Source organism: Asterias amurensis, chromosome 1, assembly GCF_032118995.1.
Source record: "Asterias amurensis chromosome 1, ASM3211899v1".
NCBI lineage: Eukaryota > Metazoa > Echinodermata > Asteroidea > Forcipulatida > Asteriidae > Asterias > Asterias amurensis.
Window position 1 is genome coordinate 30,111,653 of NC_092648.1, and position 20,444 is coordinate 30,132,096.

General features: G+C 37.7%; 1 protein-coding gene across 1 annotated transcript in view; it reads left to right on the forward strand.

Moving 5' to 3' along the window:
* Window positions 1-17,808, forward strand: part of LOC139936292 (ATP-dependent RNA helicase TDRD9-like) — a 55,241-nt gene extending 37,433 nt beyond the window's left edge. Inside the window, exons 30-37 of the mRNA XM_071931082.1 lie at window positions 1,078-1,194; window positions 1,421-1,491; window positions 2,159-2,365; window positions 4,147-4,285; window positions 4,624-4,739; window positions 6,494-6,560; window positions 14,062-14,237; window positions 15,406-17,808. Of these exons, the coding sequence (XP_071787183.1) occupies window positions 1,078-1,194; window positions 1,421-1,491; window positions 2,159-2,365; window positions 4,147-4,285; window positions 4,624-4,739; window positions 6,494-6,560; window positions 14,062-14,237; window positions 15,406-15,556 (1,044 nt within the window). The 3' untranslated portion in view covers window positions 15,557-17,808. The remainder of the gene's footprint in view (window positions 1-1,077; window positions 1,195-1,420; window positions 1,492-2,158; window positions 2,366-4,146; window positions 4,286-4,623; window positions 4,740-6,493; window positions 6,561-14,061; window positions 14,238-15,405) is intronic.
* The last annotated feature ends 2,636 nt before the right edge of the window (window positions 17,809-20,444 follow it).

Sequence of the window (20,444 nt, forward strand, 5' to 3'; positions counted from 1 at the left end):
TATTCCTCGAATTCGATTTTGAGACCTCAGATTTAGAATATGAGGTCTCGAAATCAAACATCTGAAAGCACACAGCTTCGTGTGACAAGGGTGTTTTTTCTGTCATTATCATCTCGCAACTGCGACGACCGATTGAGCTCAAATTTCCACAGGTTTGTAACTGTATGCATACGTTGAGATACACCAAGTTAGAAGCCTAGTCTTTGACAATGACCAATAGTGTCCAGTGTCTTTTTAGTGCTACAGCAATCGCTATCCTCGCCCACACCATGGGTACATGTAGGCCAGCCGTTGACTCGATAACATATTTCTACTTTTTTTCCAAGGACTAATATCATAACATTTTTAGTTTTCTTGTGATACTGACTCAGTATTTGTAAATTGTTTATACTTGTCACTTTGCACAGCGTTGATTTCCAAAGTTCTGTGTGCGTTTGATAGGTCAGGCTTGTCCAATTTAATGTTTTTGTAGATAAAAAGTGAGAGAATCACACAAGTATTTAGGAGCAATACCATGTATGCACTTGTGTATCATCACGAGAATTTACAGCCATTATTCACTTTCAGAGCAGAAAAAGAAGAAAAAAGTTCACAGATTTAGAATTAACTTACAGGGTTTACAGAAGGAAATGGTGAAAGACTTCTCTAGAAATATTATTCCATGAAATGCTCTACTTTTTGAGAAAACATTAAATCAATTCTCGATATCGAGAATTACGGATTTATTTTAAACACATGTCATGACATGGCAAAACATGCGGAAACAAGGGTGACTTTTCCCACCATTTTCTCCCAACTCCGATGACGGATTGAGCCTTAATTTTCTCAGGTTTGTTATTTTATATATAAGTTGTGATACACGAAGTGTGGGCCTTCGGACAATACTGTTTACCGAAAGTGTCCAATGGGTTTAACATGAAATAAACTGCTGGATGGGTAGCCAGTGAAGATTTGTGATAAGTTAATAAGAAGCATCGACAGAGTAGTTAGCTTCAATTAAATGAGTCAAGCAGCACAGATTGTTTGCTAAAATGTTTCTGCTGAGTGTTTATTTCCTGTCTTATTTCTTTTCATCAGATGAACAATCTACAAAGACAAGAGGAGGTTGCCTATAAGTACATTGACCCTGGCTGGACGGAGGTTTCCAATTCCTCGGAAGGGTTTGGATCTCTGACGTCCAGAAAGAAAGGACGGGTAAGGCAGTATTTCTTAAATACACTACGGGATGTAGCCCTTGTACTCAATACAAAATTATCTTTTTATGTTTTTTTCATATTTTATAGGTCAGATAACATGCCTGGATTTTAAACAACGCTTTTTTATTTATCTCAGTTTAATTCAAATTCAATGCCTTTTGTATGTCACAAAATTATAACAGCTCAAGAAAGTCATAAATGTTTGTGTGTTTTTTTGCTTTTAGGCGTTTCTCCGTGGTCCAATTAGTCCGTTTGAGGTGAGGTTCAGCAGTATGACTCGCGTCGGAAGAATGAAGTAAGTAAATTTTAGAATTTACATGATGAAAATTAACAATTACACACAAATGTGTGTATTCATTCGTTATGGTTTGCTCTGATGGAAGTAGAGTATGGGTTTGAGTCTCATTTCCTGCTAACCTGTGAAATATGCTTGACGAAAGAATTGAACTCCCTGCTTCCAAAAGCATTGTTTCATTAGTAAGCAGTCCCATAAATGCAGTTATATAATTTCAATCCATTGAATCTCCTTATATCGTTGCATACCCGCTGCCAAAACAAAGGATTCAAACTGCCTCTAGCTACCGGGCGATAGTCTAGTTGGTAAGACACTGCTCTAGAATTGCAAGTGTCGTGGGTTCGAATCCAGCCGAGTAACAGTACTTGGGGAAAGTACCGAGTATACAGTGCTAACACACATCGGTGTATGGGTAAAAACCAAAATTAATATGAATCTCCTTCTGTTATACATGTAATTTTGTTTCTTATTTGTACTTTCTTAGTTTTTTACTATTGGGACCCAGAGCATTTCAACATGATCTAGGTGCTATATAAGTGTTGGTATTATTATTATTATTATAATAATAAAATTTGCCCCAGCTTCCTTGAATTAAAAATAGATCAAAAGGTATATGAAGCTTTTTTAAATTTCCGAAATTGTATTTATGAATTTCTGTTCTTCCCAGGGCAACCAGAGTAGAGCGAGACAGCATCAACTCAGTTGCCCTGAGCAACGCCCCGGAGGAGAAGTTTACCAAGATGATGGTATCCGCTAACGTCGGCCTCAATCATTCGGGCAACACGCTGCTTAGCAGGGATACAACAATGATGCCCAACATACCGGACCTACCCAGTCTTGTCTGCATGCTGTTTGCACCAGCCATTGAGCTCAGGTATGGACTAAGCTTGGGTGATATCACGATATTATCGAATATCGCGATATTAATTTGGAAACGATTTCGATATCGAATGGATTTGGTTATAATCGAAATATCGATATATTGCGATATATCGCGATATATCGCGATATATCGTGATATATCGCGATAATCGCAATATATCGATATATCAATTAAATATCAAGATGTATTTGCTAGCTGAGACATCTTGCACCCCATAGGTTTGGAGTGAAACCAGACGAATAGGTCATTAGAACACCTCTCTTGTGCTATGACTGTCTCTCTACAACTTTCACTTGGAGTTTTAAGACTGTTGATGTCAAATTTCTTTAATCACAATTATATCGAATATCCCGCTATATTGTCGGCGATATATCATGAATAAAATAAATCGATATCGCCCATGCTTAGTATGGACAAAAGAAAGAGACATATGTAATAACAATTATTTACAGGGAAAACCACGTGGTGTACTCAAACGAAAAAAAAAAACTATGGTGAACAGAATTTTTTTTTTAAAAGAACCAACAATTGAAACATTGATAATTCGGAATGGATTCTAAGCTTATGAGTGGCCGTCTTTCCTTGTATTGTGTTTTTTTCACCGAGCACACTAGTGGGACGTTGATAATAGTATTCCCCCGCTGTCTCATTGTTGACACACTGTGAAATTCAAAATTCATTTTACTAGTGTCAAGTTTGACACCACTCACAGAGTTGGCTCAGCTTGCTTCTACCGTTATTAATTCACTTAGGAATATATTTACGGTTCGAGCAGGGGTGGCCGTCATCTCTTCACTGTTTTTTTATGATGAATGCTATGTATTGCATGATATCAGCTGTTGGTGCTCTGGCTTACTTACCCTTCTGTGTTGTTGGTTCAGGTTTATTTTGGCTACGCCTTTGGCTTTGGCTGGAATGGCAATGCTGAAGACTAATTAAATTTGTCGCCATTTTGGATGCATTGTTGAAGTTATGATTTCAGGGCTTTAAAGGCTTGTCAATATTGGTAGTTACTCAAAATAATTATCAGCAAAAAACCTTACTTGGTAACGAGTAATGGAGAGCTCTTGATAGTATTAAACATTGCTTAAAAAGCGGCTCCCTCTAAAACTAATTTGATTTCGAGACCTCAGATTTTGATTTTGAGGTCTCAAAGTCAAGCATCTGAAAACACTCAACTACAAGTGACGAGGGTGTTTTTTTCTTTCATAGTTATCTCGCAGCTTCGATGACCAATTGAGTTCAAATTTTCACAGGTTTGTTATTTAATGCATATCTTGGGATACTCCAAGTGAGACGACTGTCTCTTTAAATTGGCTTCAGGCCTGTGGTTTTAGCGAAGGGCTAGTAAACTCACAATTGGACAAGCCTGGTGGTCTTTTGGTTTTCATTTGAATAAAATACATTGTGTTAATATCTTAACAAAAAAACGTTGACGATACAACCTGGGAAGAGGCATTGTAAGGATCACCTTTTCAGAGGGGGTCCAAATTAATATTGTTCAAATCAATTAAAATTAGAGACAACATAAGAGTGGGACTGTTATTTTTGGAATTGAAGTTGCCATTTGGTAGACTGGTGAAATAGTATTTGAAGAAATTGTGAGGATCGAAATATGATAAAATGTTTTAGAACCACAAATGGTGTTACCGCAAACCTTACTATCTCGTATTTCCACCATGCAAAGTTTCAAATCCTACTTGGAACCAAATTGCCTGTAATTTCTGTCCCTTCCTAAAACTTTGACAGTTTCCTTTTTCTTTACACTGCAGGACTGACAAGGATAACACCAGACTGACAGGAGCTCTGTGTGGTCTGGGTTATGATCCTGAATCCAAAGGAGCCGTGTTACCAGACCATGACATCGAGGTGACCTTTGACTCGGTCATTGTGAATCAGGACATTGCAGATGTAGGTTATTATAAAATACAAATATATATTATTCTCTGCCTTGTAAAATAGCCTTGTTCATCGGTCACTTCTTTATAAATAACTGTTAAGCTTTGTGCTGTTTTCTGGAAGTATGTAAATATGTGAGTTTTGAATTGAATTGAATTGAATTGAATGTTATTTAGTTATAGCATCAGCCGCAGCCAATGCCGTGTCATGGCCGAGCGGTTCAGAGCACCAGATTCAATTTCTGGTGTTTCTGATCAGTAGAGTGTGGGCTCAAGTCCCAGTCATGACACCTGTGTCCTTAAGCAATACACTTAACAAAGATGTTTTGTCCTTGATTGATCTTACTACAGATTAATGGTATCCGAACGGCCATAAATATTGCCATTGGATCTGAAGAGGCAATGAAAGGATGGGGACCAACTGCTATAATGAAGATCCAGCAGGCGGCTAAAGACGAGATGCTGCAGTAAGTTCTTGTTTCATCTCTACTCAATATAACACCACTGTCATTCAAGTTGCAAATCACTTCTATGTTGTGTTGCGTGTCATGGCCAAGTGGTCAAGTTCACCGGAACAAAGCTGTGGTGCTGTCAGCAGCAGAGTGTGGATCTGGTCATGAAACTTACACCCTTGTGCAATGCACTGAACCACAATAGCTTCTTGGAGTTCTAAAAGGGTCTTGTTTAATCAATTTTTTTACAAATTTATTATGGTAGTATTTTCTAACGTTTTACCAATCAATGTCTTATTGTGATTTTCTATGTTTTTGACATTGTATTATCGTACGTTATCATCGTTCTGTATTTCATTATTTCATGATTGTTATGACTTGTCTACATTGAATTGAATGGGCACAATATAAACAGTGAACCATTATTGTTATGGTTTTTATCATATTACAAGTTGACGAAATACAACGTGTCTTTTTTATGATAGATTGATTGCGAGGCAGTCTTTGTTGTTGACTGAATGAACAAAAGGAAAATGAGCATTTTAAAGGGCAACATTTGAGAGATTTTAAGGGCCTTGTGTCCCTTTAAAGTTAGCAGTTAAAAATCTGTGTTTCAAAGATTAGGGGTATAGCATGTTCCAGGCCTGATACTTCACGGAGGCAACGCCTTGGTGCCCTTGATATGCTCCAGTAGAATTTTAACTATTCCCTAATAGGATGCCCTTTACCAAACAGGAAATGCCTGAGTTCCCTTGGCCTTTAAAAGAACGAAGCATACAAGCCTATACTATTGCATGATGCTGTAGTGTAGTTTGGAATCATTTCTCTTGTGTAAAGCTGCCATCGATTTATTAGATTAAATGAAAGCTTCAATTTGAAAAACAGACTCACAAGGCTTGGAAGTATGGAAACAAATTGTCTGCTTATTTGATATTCAGGAAAGGAAAAGAGTGTGGAGAGCCTTCGTGTTTCGTATAAACATCAATATTAGTACGGGTCTCAGGGGGCAATCATAACAAAGTTACCTGCCTCGAGACCTAAGAGCTTAAAAATCATCCGCTTACAAGATTAGCCGCAGGGAATTCTCATCTTGTACTCTTTCACTATTGAGCATCGAAGTAAATGGATGCTCTTGGGCTGTGAGATCTTGGGAGAAGTTACCAGATTTCTACCTGACTTCACTGTAATCTATAAGAAAAAGACGATACTCTTCTATTTAGTTGTGTGTGTTTGTTGAAACTCACCGTATAAAAAGATCCAGTACAGCCGATCTAAGATGTACCTTTTAATGATAATCAACTAATATTTTCTCCCTGATGATACAGATTGTGCATCTATTGAAACCTGTGAAGTACCCGCTGCTGCTAAAATGTAGTACTCAAATTGCCTCTTGTCTTGGTTGTCTAGTGGTCTGTGTGTCATTTAATGTGTAATGATTTGCACACTTTATGATGTGTATCTATGTATTCTATAATTCTCTGTTGTTGCTTATTATGTGTCTTATGTGCCGCACCTCTGAATAGGGTCTTGTACATAAACTAGATAGGGGATTGTAAATGTTGATATTATTAGTAGTAGTAGTTGTAGTAGTAGTAGTAGTAGTAGAATTATTAATTATTAATGGTATGATTAATATTATTATTATGAGTGATAAGGTATCTGCTCTAGAATAGCAACGGTTGTTATATTATAGTATAGAAATAGTATTCTTTATCCTTGATGATCAATATTTTGATTGATTGATTGATTGATTGATTTTTTGTTGACAGGTTATTCCTGAAGAGGAGAGTGGCAGCTGAGCCAGTTCATTTTGGCCGAGCGTATCTATGGCAACAGGTAAGTCTCTTCAAACTCTCACATCTTCCCAGATTACTTTTATTTTTATAATTACCATTATATATTTTTGGTAATGACACTAAGGTATATTATTTCAGACAGAGATAGTTCCCTGGAGGATCGGTCTTCATATGATATCATTTAGATTTCAGATTTGAAGCTAGTCAATTTTCCGTAATCTCCAATTCTTTTCTTTGTATTTCAAATGAGAGTATCATAAGCGTAAATGTTAACATACATTTTATTGCATATTTTTCTGTATTATTTGTTAAGTTGCCTTTGCATTGAGTTTGCTTTGGGCTGAAAGTGTCTTCGAGGATTGTACAAAGCTTGGTCAATTTTTACCTCAGTGTTTTTTTTTTTACATTCATTTTGTGTGATGTGTGTGTGGGTTTTTGTTATTTTTTTAATAACCATTGGGACTTTTAGATTAATATTTTCAACCTTCTCATTCCATCAATGGTATTCCATTGGGAACAAATTGACAGTTATTCTGAGAGATATATAGTTTCTGATTGTCTGCGTTTGAATGGGAGACTTTTGGGACGCTTGGTGGCAACAGACTTACCAGGTAAAATCCAATGGTCTTGGTAATGTGCGCACGCTCAGAACTACGTAAACAATAGAAATTTACCTGGTAAGTCTGCTGCCACCTAGCGTCCAAAAGTCTCCCATTGGACTGACTGTTACAGAGCACCTTTTGTCATTGGTAGATTATAACTTCAGAATTTTAACTTTTTGAAACAACACCATATGTGATTCATGTTTTCTCTGAATACCACCTATAGCCACCTAAAAGAAAGATGAAAAAGGTAATCATATTTATTTTGCTGTGGAAGATGCTGTGAGTTTGTTTACCCATGGTAGTAAGAACACTCACAAAGGCCCAATTTCATGGCTCTGCATACCATTAGCACAGAATCGGCGCTTATGGAAGCAAGGAGTTCTGTGATTACAGCAAGCGTATTTCACAAATAGTGGCAAATTTTGGCTTCTGCAAGTGCGTACTCCATGTTACTAGGCATTCTACGCTTACAAGGCTAGCGCAGAAATTCGGCGCTTGCACGTAAGCGGGGAATCGTGATCGTAAGGGCAGAATTCGGCGGTAAGCAGAGCCATGAAATTGGGTCCAGGTTTTCGTTGTTCTATTTAACAAGGCAAACAGACAACAATTCTGTTGCAACAATGCAATTTCGAAGGAAATCAAGAAGCATAGGAGCATGGTTTACAAAGTGCTTTTCACAAATTCCACAATCAAAATCTTAGTGTCTAGGCAGCCAATTCTACTAGACACTGTCTACAGGATGCTCCGCTGTCTAGCACTAGCATTACCGCCACCCTTATAAAGTGCTCATGATACTATTCTGGCATCATGGTAGAGCATTCACTTTGAAAAGTGAGGCGGATTCATCAATTGGGAGATTAGTGGATGTTTGTTGAGAAAACACCTCAGAATGCACTGGGGCGAGATGTACATGCAAAATAACGGAGTGGAACCCCAAGGGCCCTGTTTCAAAACGAGCAAGAGATTCAAAGTAGAAATTAGGAGATGACATATTGGAACACTGGTAGAGATGGGTCAAAGACTGGTGGAGAGGTTTTCCATGTGCAGTGGAGACATGAAGAGATTCCATAGGGGATATTATAGCTCTACACAGGACCACAGGTAAAGAGATGGAGGGTTGGTCAAGGCGCCTTCTTTCAGTAGTAAAGAGAAAAGGGCCAGACAGAAAGAAAAAAAAGAACACACAATGTATTCCTTCTCCATGGGAGCATGTAGGAGGCTGAGAGAGGGGTTAAAGGCGGGTGAAGAGGCTTTCCATGTGCAGTGGAGACTTTGAGAGTAGTGAAATAAAGAGGTTCCATAGGGATATTATAGCTCTACTCAGGACCACAAACAAGAGGTAAAGAGATTGGGGGTTGGTGAAGGCGCCTTCTTTCATAAGTAAAGAAAAAAGGGCCAGAGAGAAAGAAAAACAAGAACACACAATGTATTCCTTCTCCATGGGAGCATGTAGGAGGCAGAGAGTGGGGTCAAAGAATGGTGAAGAGGCTTCCCATGTGCAGTGGAGACTTGAAGTGTGTACATGTAGTGAAATAAAGAGGTTCCATAGGGAAATTGTAGCTCTACACGGGAGCACAGACCAGAGGATAATGAGATTGAGGGTTGGTGAAGGCGCCTTCTTCTAGTAGTAAAGAGAAAAGAGCGAGACCGAAAGAAAAACAAGAATACACAATTTAATCTGTATGTATTCATTAGAGAATTTGATTACGGCGCCTTCTTTCAAATTCAAGAGAAAAGAAGAGCGAGACAGAAAGAAAAACAAGAACACACAATTTAATCTACATGTATTTAATAGATAAATTAAGGGTTGGTGAAGGCGCCTTCTTTCAGTCGTAAAGAGAAAAGAGCCAGACAGAAAGACAGACATAGGAACATACTATAAATAAATAAGTACACTTGCGGGTACAACCATGTGTAAATCTCTTTTGTGGGAGTGTTGGCTGTGAAAACACAAGTACCCTTTTTTCAGGTATATTATTCATGAATACACATTTTAATCTGCATGTATTCCTTCTCTCCCCCCCTCCCCTTCCTCGACCCCCCCCCCCCTTTATTGAGTACGCTCTTCAGCCGTTAAGTGTTCCAAAGTGTATGGGAAAATCTGAAGGGTTTGAGAGACGCGCCCTAAGTAATTACAAACTTAATCTTCAGCGCGGACACAGTGTATTGAAACAGCTGGCGTGTACAGCACACATACACACAGCAGTTTCCAAGGGACACCTTCGTCGTCATCAATGTACTGAAGGTTAAAATGGCCATGGGGGTTTTATCACCATCTACTTGCATCTGGACGCATTTACACCTTGATGAATGTAGCTCTAAATGCGGAGTCGTTATTGTGAATAATGCAAAATCCATTTAGTGCGACCGCGTTTCTCAAAATGATGCCCCAAGGTTCTAGTTGTTGCTTTATTTCAATCTCAGACTGTGAATGTGTAGAGGAATAATGGCTCAGAGTGGCGGGTAATGGAGCGGTTTTATCTTTAAAGGCACACGGTCACGAAATGATTTATGTAATCATCCATGTTTTACTGATCTTTTCCATGATTAAATTAATGTTCTTTAAATTAGTTTCATGCCCGTACATTGGTATTGGGTCTTGCCATGGATGGAATTAATGCGCTTTATAAGAATTATTTATTATTATTATGGTATGGGTCCTATTTAAATCGGATTTCGGATTTGTTTGCTCGCAGAAAAGTCTGCAAACCTTTATTGAACCATCATGGTACACCAGGTGAGAAGACTGGTTTTTGACAATAACCAGTAGTGTCCAGTGTCTTTAAGCACTGCATGTTGCTCAATAACTTTCTGCTCAGTAAAAACTTAGCATGATACCAGTCGTAGATGGTACATGTGAATGGTATTTTGGCCGGTAACCTGATTCTGGTATAGATTAATTTTTGTTGTGCTTAGCTACTTATTGTTGTTGAGCAGCTCCATGAAATTTGGCCCGGATCTAGATTATATATGCTCCAATTAGTAGTGAAGTAATTTCCCAAGTTATTATTGCCGATTGACATCTTCTGTTGCAAACAGCACTTTATGCTCCGGCTCATTCACATAATGTGCATGTTAAATGGAGCAGATCAATTTGTTGCACCTCACAATGATTTCATTTGACTCGTAGTCAACAAAGATGACAATTAATTTCACGATAGTTTGTTATATAATTTCCCGAGGGGGCATTACTCTCAACTTGTAGTTGAAACATCGATGTCCGTTTTTTTGTTTTTTTTGTTTTTTAACAACTGTTTTTTATATCATCATTCAGGCCTGATACTTATCTTCCCTGGCTATTAATGCCTTGGTGCTCTCCAAATGCTCCAGTAGAATTTAGCAAGACCCTCATAGGGTGCCCTCTAACAAAAAGGAAATGCCTTGGTCCCCTTGCCCTTTCAAAACACGAAGCATCCAGGCCTGTACTATTAACCCTCATAAGGTGCCCTTAGTGCCTTGGTGCCCTTACCCTTTCAAAAACAAAGCATATAGGCCTGATAACTTCACATTAACATCAGATGCAGAAGCATTTATCAGAACAACTTCAACTTGTTCAATTTGTTGTGTGGTTGCATCGTTGTAGATGAAGTCCATCGCTGAACAGATAATAAAACAGTCTGAAATGATGATCAAAGTGGAGGATGAGTTCCTCAATCTGTGTACAGTTGTAAGGGTAGTTATTAGTAAAGGAGTTGGATGTGCAGTCATCAATTAACGTTACTTTGCATGATTCGCCAGACAAAAATGTTTTATTCGTTATTTTTTTCTGACTGATTTTGAAATTTTTTACTGATGAAGCATCAAAAATACAAAAACTTTGGCAGATGGAACGGATAATACAGAATTGTTTATGCATGGCTAATGGAAATGAGAGAAAGTTGGGATCCTGACAATAATCCATTCATTGTTAGTTTTAAATTAACTAGCACTAATCAATGGCATATTTTTGTCATGTCATGCAACACCTTAAACGAAGGCTTGTAAAATATAATTTTATTGGAATGTATTCCAATACGTATATACAACTAAATATTTGTCAAGCGCTTTTACATCAAGATTAACGCGCTATTCCAATGGCAACTGAAACAAAAAATCCCCGAACAACTCTTACGAAAACAACCACTGTAGGCCGAATAACCCTAACAATATAATACCAATATACAGAAAAGACAACAAGACGTACAAATTTCTCACATCTTTCACCATAGGTAGTGATTTTTGGTTAAACGAGCTTAAAATCAGACTTTTCATCTTTAAGTGTATGCCTTTGCTTCATCTAAATGGAAACTTGTGCTGACGCATGACCCACTTGAACAAGTTTTTTTTATATTAAATTTTCAATATTTTTATTAAAATTGTTTTCCCTTTAGAAGGCTGAAGACTGATCAGTGTGGCATTGGCGGCAGACACAAGATCAGTCAAAGTATTGTTGTCATAATAATAAAATCAGGGAGAAGTAATTTAAGTTCATAAAAGCCCTCATTCTTTAAATGTCATGTTAAGGAAATCACTGCAATGATGGAAATATTTTGTGTGTATTTCCACTTCCAGCAAATTTCTGATTAAATTTAAAATATGTTTTGTTGTTTCTACCAATCCTGCCTCCACGGTTCTCCACTTTCCTTTCTCCCTCTTGTATTTTTAAAAAAACACATACCGGTATATCATTTAAAAAAGAACATGCATTTTCTGTATGAAAATGCTAATGGGTCTGACATTCAATGATGGAAGTTGGACAAAGGTAAAATTTGGGTTAATACGGTTAACTTCAATGTGAATGATGAATGCGCTCTGGGAGCAGGGAATAGTGTCTCCATGGTAGGCAGCCGTGATGTACAAAATTAGTAGTTTTATAAAAGTCTAATGGGCACTGACAATGGAGGTAGGTCTTTTGAAACGAGAAGAACAGTTGAGGCTCATTGGCATGTAGTGACTTTTAGTTATTCCTCGGAATGGTAGGGTAATCAGTTTGTAATTATTATATTTGTTTATTTATTTATTTATTTATTTACTCTGTTTACAAATTGACCAGGGAAGCTTCACTTAACAATGTTGAAAATATAAGTACATGTCAAAAACAAAATATTAAAAAATTAAAGCAATAGAGTAACAATTACAATATAACAAAACCCTGCTTAAAACCATTAACATTTTTGCAGTTGTGGAATGATAGATTTCCTGCAACTCAGTGGTACAATGGCAAAATGTAAGAGCATGTAAAAATACAAACAATATCAATATCAGTATTCAGCTCTTAAAGGAACACGTTGCCTTGGATCGGTCGAGTTGGTCCTTGAAAAGCGTCCTGTAACAGTTTTTTATAAAATCGGTATGGTTAGAAAGATGTTGCAAAAGTAGAATACAATGATCTACACAAATATCCCTCGAAATTGCTTGGTTTTCTTTTTACCTCGTACAGTAACACGATTGGCCATTTATGGGAGTCAAATTTTTGACTCCCATGAATGGCCGACCGTTTTAATATATTCGACCGTTTTAAATATATTCACCAATTTGTCTAGATTATTTATGTTATTATTTATTTATATATTTCATGCTGCATCCACAGTGAAAGTGTCAGATATGGAGGGATACAAATTTTAGTTATTAATATTAAAATTTCATAAAGCCTGCAAGCACAAAAGCATGCTAAGCACAGAGAAGTATTTCCTAGATGAAATATAGGTTACTAGCTAAAATTACATGAAGTATGCATTGTTGCGACGATTGCCCCACTCAATTTTTGCTTAGCAAAAAAATTAGTCAAGCAGTATTTTTCCGCTTAAAAGCTTTATGCAGTTGGGTCCATGACAGTACACCTACATTAAAGGCAAAATGTGGGACTCAATAAAGTACATCAGGGCTTGATTTCATTAAGCTCTAAGATTCATCTTAATCAAGAGACCTCTACTACAGTTAATAGATGTCTTGCCAATCGTACTATGAACCCCCCTCCCCCTTTTTTTCACATCAGTATATAAATCATTATGAAGATTGATTCACAGTTAAGATCATCTTCACTATTTTGTGAAATGGAACCCTGATGGATGATTTTCAAACTGAAAACATGACTGGCTAAAAAATTAAATGCTTGGATTGGATACACCTATTTAATTTTCGGTTGACGTCATTATACAGTTCCATTTCTAACTCAATTTGTGGGGGGGGGGGGGGGGTTCTGGGGGGGGGGCGGAGAAAATCACTTGAGAGATCATAATAAATGAGTTTTGCCAAATCTATTAATCTATTTAGGTATTGAAGGATGAATGTTTTATTATGATTGATTAGCATTCTCTTTAGGGCCATTTGTTTTTAATACCATTTTAGAACACTCTTTAATCATAGCCTTTCTGGATTGCCAGTCATTCTGGCTGTACATGTGTGGCTACTCCCTGCCCTGTACGGTGTGTGGGGGGGGGGACACTGGGTTTTATTTTTTGGTCATTGGGCATGCTCATTGACCTAGAATGGCCAGGGGTCGTAGGTTCGCATCCCACACGAGTAGTGTGCCTGTGGATTTATTTTTGTCTGTGGGACTTGGAAAGGCACAGAGTTTACAAAGTTTGTTTTGTGTATTGTGAAAAACAAAATGTCAGACAAATTATGTTTTGTATGTAATTTTTAATTGTCCATTTTGTAAGGTTTTTTTCTCTACGATGGCAATGAAAAAAAATGTTCTGCAGGTCATTGCAGGATTTAGATTCAGGTTTCTTAAGTATGGCTGATCTTTACATAGGCATAAACTGAGTGATTTGTTGGGTTATCTGAAAAACGGTATGTATTCTTTACAAATTTGTTTTAAGTTGTCTAAAAAAGTGTGGCTTTCTTAGGTATATGTTATATCACATAGCCTCCACTGTAGGAAGTTTAATAGACTCACATAATATCCATGTTTCAAATGTAGTATCACTAAATTTTACTATTTACATCCACCAGTTTGATCCCAATGACTTGCTGGAACATGGTAAAGAAGATGAGTACCACTTCCCAAAATTATTTCAACTTCACGACAGCATCGTGCTGCAGGAATCAGAAGAGGACACAGAGAGAAACCTCATCAACTACCAGCACAATAAGAGGCATCTAGATGGCATGCATGCTAAGGCAAACAGGTATGTCACCTTACCCCCCCCCCCCTCGCCTCCCCCTCCCAAATCTAAGATCTAAAGATCTTCCCTCCTCCCCAAATCTTCCCATCCCCCCAATCTTTCCCTCACCCCCTCCAATTTATCCCCTTACCCCCTACAATCTTCCTCTCACCACCTCCTATCTTCATCACACCCCCTCTCCAGTCTTTCCCTCGCCGCTTCCAATCTTCCTCCAACCTCTCCCCTCTTCCCCACACGCCAGTCTCAAATCTCCCCCCTTCCCTCATCCCCAAAACTCCTTTCCCCTCTTCTCTCGCCTCCACCCCTCTCCCCTGTTCCTCCTCACCCAATCACTCTCACCCTTACCCCTTATTAAACAGTAGCCTCATCCCATGCTTGTTTACCAAATCAAATGGGTATGGCATTGACATTGACAAACTGTAGTAAAAATACTTTATCTGGGTCATCAGCGCCCTGCATGTGATGCTGAGTTAGTAGCTCACACAACAACGCAGCTGTCTCTACATGTATCGAGTGCCCCATGGGTTCCATGGTTGCAGGAGAAAAGCAGTTAGGATTGAGCTATAGGAGTTAAACTGAGGCAGCATAAAAAACTCTGCATATTGTTCAGCTGTTCTCCCTAGTGTTCCCCCGTCCCCCCTGTGCCAACTGTTGTATAAATTACTAGACAGAATAACCACCTTACAACCTCTCATGTACAAAATACTCCCCATTTGGGGGGACAACAAGTTAAATGCAGGCCAGATTCTGTGCCAGTAGGGATTTCATAGAGAGCAGATCACAAACATTGCTTGGCAAACTAAACACAGTGGCAATTTCTATTATTGGTTTATTGTAATAATAACAAAAAAAAACGTTTTTCATTGGGGCCTTTTAAGGGACAAAAATCACCATTTATAGAGGGAAACATTAAAAAGATTTAGTTACAATAAATTTTGCATTGTTTTAACGTTGCATTTCTGCATTTTTTTAACGTCAGGTTAGAGACTTTTATATTTCCCCCCATTTTTATAAGGTCATTTCGAAAACATTGGAAATCAAGTGGATCACAAAACTGAACGTGACCTTTGAGCCACTCTTTAAATTAATTTAAATAGAAGGAGTCATTATGATTGAATAATCCATTCCAACATGTCTGAGGAGGTTTTTTTTCTTTTCTTTTTCTGAATAGATCCACTGTCCCCTTCGAGAAGCCGGTCCAATGTTGGCTTTGTGAATGTGTCTGCTACACCCCGAGAGATCTTCTCTTCCATCTTGGAACGCAATCTCACATGCAAGAAGAGCGCAAACTGGACGAAGAACACCAGATGTATTTTCAGTAGGCCGCCTGTAGCTGGGTAGAAGAAAGAGAGAAGAAATCACTCCTACTTCTCAGCTCATGATAGGAAGATTGTATTGGCAAACCTTTACGTCATGTCACACACGGTGATTTGTTTGTTGTCAGCTCAGAAATATAAGCAAGAAAGGATGGAAAGCGGGGGACTGCTTATCTGAAAACATTAGTTTGTATTAAGTTTGTATTCAAGAGAATAGGGTTAAACGAAACAACCAACAACGATGACTTTCTATGACAAATTGATCTATCTCGAATGGGATTTGACAACTGCCTCGGGCAATCTCCGAGTCCGAGTGTAGTTATATAGTGTAGGATAGCTTTAGGGCCTTGTCACACGAGGCAACTTTTGCAGGCAACTTGGAGGCAACCAACTGCAGTGCATACTACAGGACCACTTTGGTAGCACATGAGTCAATTTTCAAACATTGTCTTACGATCCACAAGAGAAGTATGTGAACATTCAAATGTGAATGCCGTTTCTTCATGGAGATTGCCTGGAACTGGTTGCCCGTAAATTGCCTCGTGTGACATGGCCCTTACTGCACTGCTTGCTGAAGAAACACCTCGGAAGCACATTAGATATGTGATGCGATCAAGCAAAATGAGTCGTTTGTCGGTAATCTCAGAATAAAGAAACAAGCCAAAACAAGCCAAAGAGGAGTGAAATACAAAATTAAATAAGAAAATTTATGCCAAAATATATTTTAATTTACATTAGCAACTTTTTTTCTGATAAATAGTAACATCAAGGGGTTAAAATTAGCATTGAAATAATGTATTTTCAATGAACAACTCAACTTTAAATCCCTCTTTCTCAATTTTATTCTCTCGTTATCTTGGTGTTTCTACTTTCTTGACTTTTGAACTAAATGTCGAATCAACATTGGGTTTTAACAGTTTTTAAAACATAGATTATGTTTTTTTTCTTCAAATGTATAGAAAAATTACGTGGGTCGACTAACGACTCATTTTGCTTGATCACATTACATATTCGGCGAGCTGTAAGTTTAACTCACAAGAAAACTGGAAATGTGATCGTTTGGAGATTGCCTAGAGCTTGATGCCCGATGAGCCTCATGTGACACGACCTTTAGTACCTAAACACAATTCCAATATGATAGGTTTGTTCCTTGTTCTCTCTGACCTTTAGTACCTGAACCTGATTATAAATTGCAAGGTTTGGACCTTGTGAGAAAATTGATTGGTCTGCACGCAAGTTCAATTCGGCGATAACCATTTTCTACTTACATTGTTATCCCAGAACTATTGTTTCTAACTGAAACAATTAATACTTAGCTGCACACAGGAACATATTCCATAACAACCCATGTGATATATGCTTATGAGTTTTTCTACTTTGAGCAGAGCTGTGAAGTTGAGCCCAGGATGAGTTGGGCACCCGAAACAGGCCAGGATTCCAGACTTTATAATTTTGCCAAAGTTAATATACTTCATTTCTATGTCTGGAAGACACCAGAAGGGTTTTTGAGGGCCTTTGTTTTGTGTCCAAATGGCTGTTTACATAGAACAGCCTCAGAGGGTGTTTTTTTCCCCAGAGGGTGTTTTTCCCGAGCGGGAAATTACTTTAATGTTATCAAATTATGATTGTTTTCCCAAAGTGGGAGCACCTCCAGCAGTAGGAATTTCATTAATAATAATCATGTCTTTATTATATCGTGATATTGATTTTGCCATCCTATGGTCTCCTGATTACCAGTGAGAGAGAACACATAGTGATAATAGCTACCCTTCACCTCATCAAAGTAATATTCACAACATAGACGTCGTCTGGGTGAACTCTAGCTGCCCCCCCCCCGAAAACCCACCCTGAAACTCCTATGAAAACATAGTAATTGATCAACGTTTAAGTTTCTCTCTGTTAGCAGTTTTTTTTTAAATATAGTTCATTTAAATAGTCAGAATGTAAAGACATTTAAAGAAGAAAAACGTTTGATTTATTTTTTTAATAAACCTGCATAAAAGAGATGACTATTTTCGTTACTATTGTTCTCAGATTGTTTTTGTAACCAGAACTGTTAATGCTTCATTAATTACTAGTTACGTCTTTGTGGGTTTTTTCTGAGGTCGACTCTGGATGTTGAAAAGAGGCTAGGCAGCCCGTTGTTATTAAACTTGTACCAAGTTGTACCTGAAGATGGTTATAGTAAAGTAATTTATTTTCATATTTTTACCTCTTATAAAGTTTGATTCAATAAAGAAACCTCGGTCAAATTTTGGACCCAGAAAAGTTAAGCCATTAAGATTCTTTGTCTGTGTTTATGTTCCACTTTTCAGTTTCTATTTACAAGTGTGTACTTTTGTGTTTTTTTCAAAAACAACTGCTGATATCGGTTGTTGCAACCGAAATTAAGAACTATGTGTTTATAGTACAGCTTAACATTAAAATAGACTAGAAATTTAATATAATTTATTAAAGTTGGTGAGCAAAACTGCTCAAACGTGTTCATGCACATTTACAGTGAAGATTATCTTGTTGATGGAGTCGGGTGAATAAGGTCATTGCTTCAGTATCGTCTCGGGACTGTTGAAAGTAAAAATTCAGCCTCTCCCAAAAGTCCTGTCTGCGTCATTAACGAAGATTGCACATTTCCCACAGGTAGCGCACCTTTTTCATCTGTAAACTCAAAATTATTCCCAAACCGTTACTCCATTGTGGGGGAATGTGCGTGATTGGCAAATTTCTAGGACATGTTGCCATGGAGAGTAGATGCATTTTCCCTTCATCAAAAACATTGATCAATTTCAGAACGATGCGATGAAACAGATACACTATTTATCAGTACTTTTTTTCAGGGCCATCATTGGAGTTTTTTCTTTCTTCTTTCTAAAGGCATTCGAATGGATGCATTCAGTTTCAACAGTTGTCATTGTAATCTCCACAAACAAATGACGCACGTTGCAATTAATGCATTTATGGACAACTCGTAAATGATGCATTTCCTGGACATCTGTAATGATGCGAAAAGAGCAAACCCATTGTTTCTGTGTTCAGACAATAGAACAAAAGAAGACTAAAGGTATTAATATTTCCCATTATATATGCTGAATAAATAATTTAACCGTGCTGCGATGTCGCCGGGTTTTTCGCTCGTTTAGTTATTGTATACAGTTTTAAAACAAACCCCCGAGTCAGAATTGACAAGTTAAAATGAAATGTTTCACAGTTTGATCCATTGATGTTTTATTTTGACACAGATTACGGGTCATACTGACCCCAAAATGAGTCTACTGACCCAGAAATGGGTCAGGCCCCATGGGACGTGCAATCAACAAAATTTGGGTTCATTTCCTTCCCATCTTAAAGGGAATGGGCGCAATATAGATGTTGAGTATAAGAAATTTATTTATATTATGCCAAGTGGATTCCGATATATTTAGCTTTGTTTGCAATCATGTTAGAAAGCCGTTTAAACTATTTCTTCCAGTATAGGTCTACCCACACTGGTGGGTATAGGAAATAGATTTTTGTACACGAATGGGTTTTTTTTTAATACCAAAAAACAACTCTTGGACCTGTAAGAATTGAAAATAAGTTTTGATATCAGACTAACATTTTTTAGAGTTCAAAATAAGTTTTGGATTACACAACTGGCTTTTTTTATATCAAATTATAGCTCGATGTCATAGTTTTTCCATCAACAAATCATAAACGTTTCGATAGCAGAAGTACACATCAGAACAACGTATTGGATATCCTAATAACTGTGGATGTTATAATAACGTATATAAGATACTATATAACATATAGTTCGAATACCAGGTGCACTGTGTGGATTTTCACAATAACGTAATAATCTAACAACGTCTGGGTATAAGAGTCACTTTGGATATCAGAATATTGTTAGATGAGATTGGTGAATGTTTGGATATCAGAAAAACACTTTGATATCTGAATGGCTTTGTGATAAACAAAAATGCTGGATACCATAAGTGTTGATATCAGAATAACGTTTGGATATAACTTTGGATGTTAAAACAATTTTGGATTACAGAGCAACCTTTTTACGTTTACAGGCATACATCGAACAATGGTACTGTCCATCACTTGAAATGCTCCCGCCTTTGAACATCTTGAAAGCTGATATATGACATCATGGATTAAGCGCAAACTTTTTAGCTATACACAGTCGGTGACCGACTTGACACGTGTTCGAAACGTGAACTCACATGCCTGTGTTATAATGAAATTAGAAAACTCATTAAAGACATTTGATAATAAATCATGGTAGAACAAAATGGTGTAGGTTTTCTGAAATAGTATATTTAGCCCGAGGTGACCAAATCAAAGTTTATTGCCTCCATTTGTTTTCGCCTAGCATGAAATGTCACGTGTGGTCTTGTTTTCTTCACCGAGAGTATGTTGAAACTTGTTGTTCTCGCGGATTCATTTTGGCACATTTTGCATTTGCAGCGAACATCATATTGTTTGCCGGTGAAATACCATCATTACCATTTATCAGTACACAAGTCAGGGTGATATAAAAAATGTTCTTCGTTGAATTAAAACGAAGCTGAGGAACAGTTCAATCACGCTGTAGGCCTGCCATGTATTGGAAAGAAGGACAGAATTTTACGCATTTTCTGAAGATGACTTTATTTCAGTACGTAGTTCTCGAAGGTGGTTCGTGTAGTGTACGGTGATTCCCTAAAGCTGCACCACATCTTGGTCGAGACATAAAACAACAGGTTTTTCGTTACAATTGGATGCGACAAAAAGTCCATAAAAGCGAACCTGCTTGCGTGTTTGCTTACGTGTATAAACGATACTTCAGTGCCGATAATATGTAAGGTAACATTTTAATTTTGGTGAGGTTCGCACGAGGGTGCACCATCCCGGTATCACTTCCGAAGCC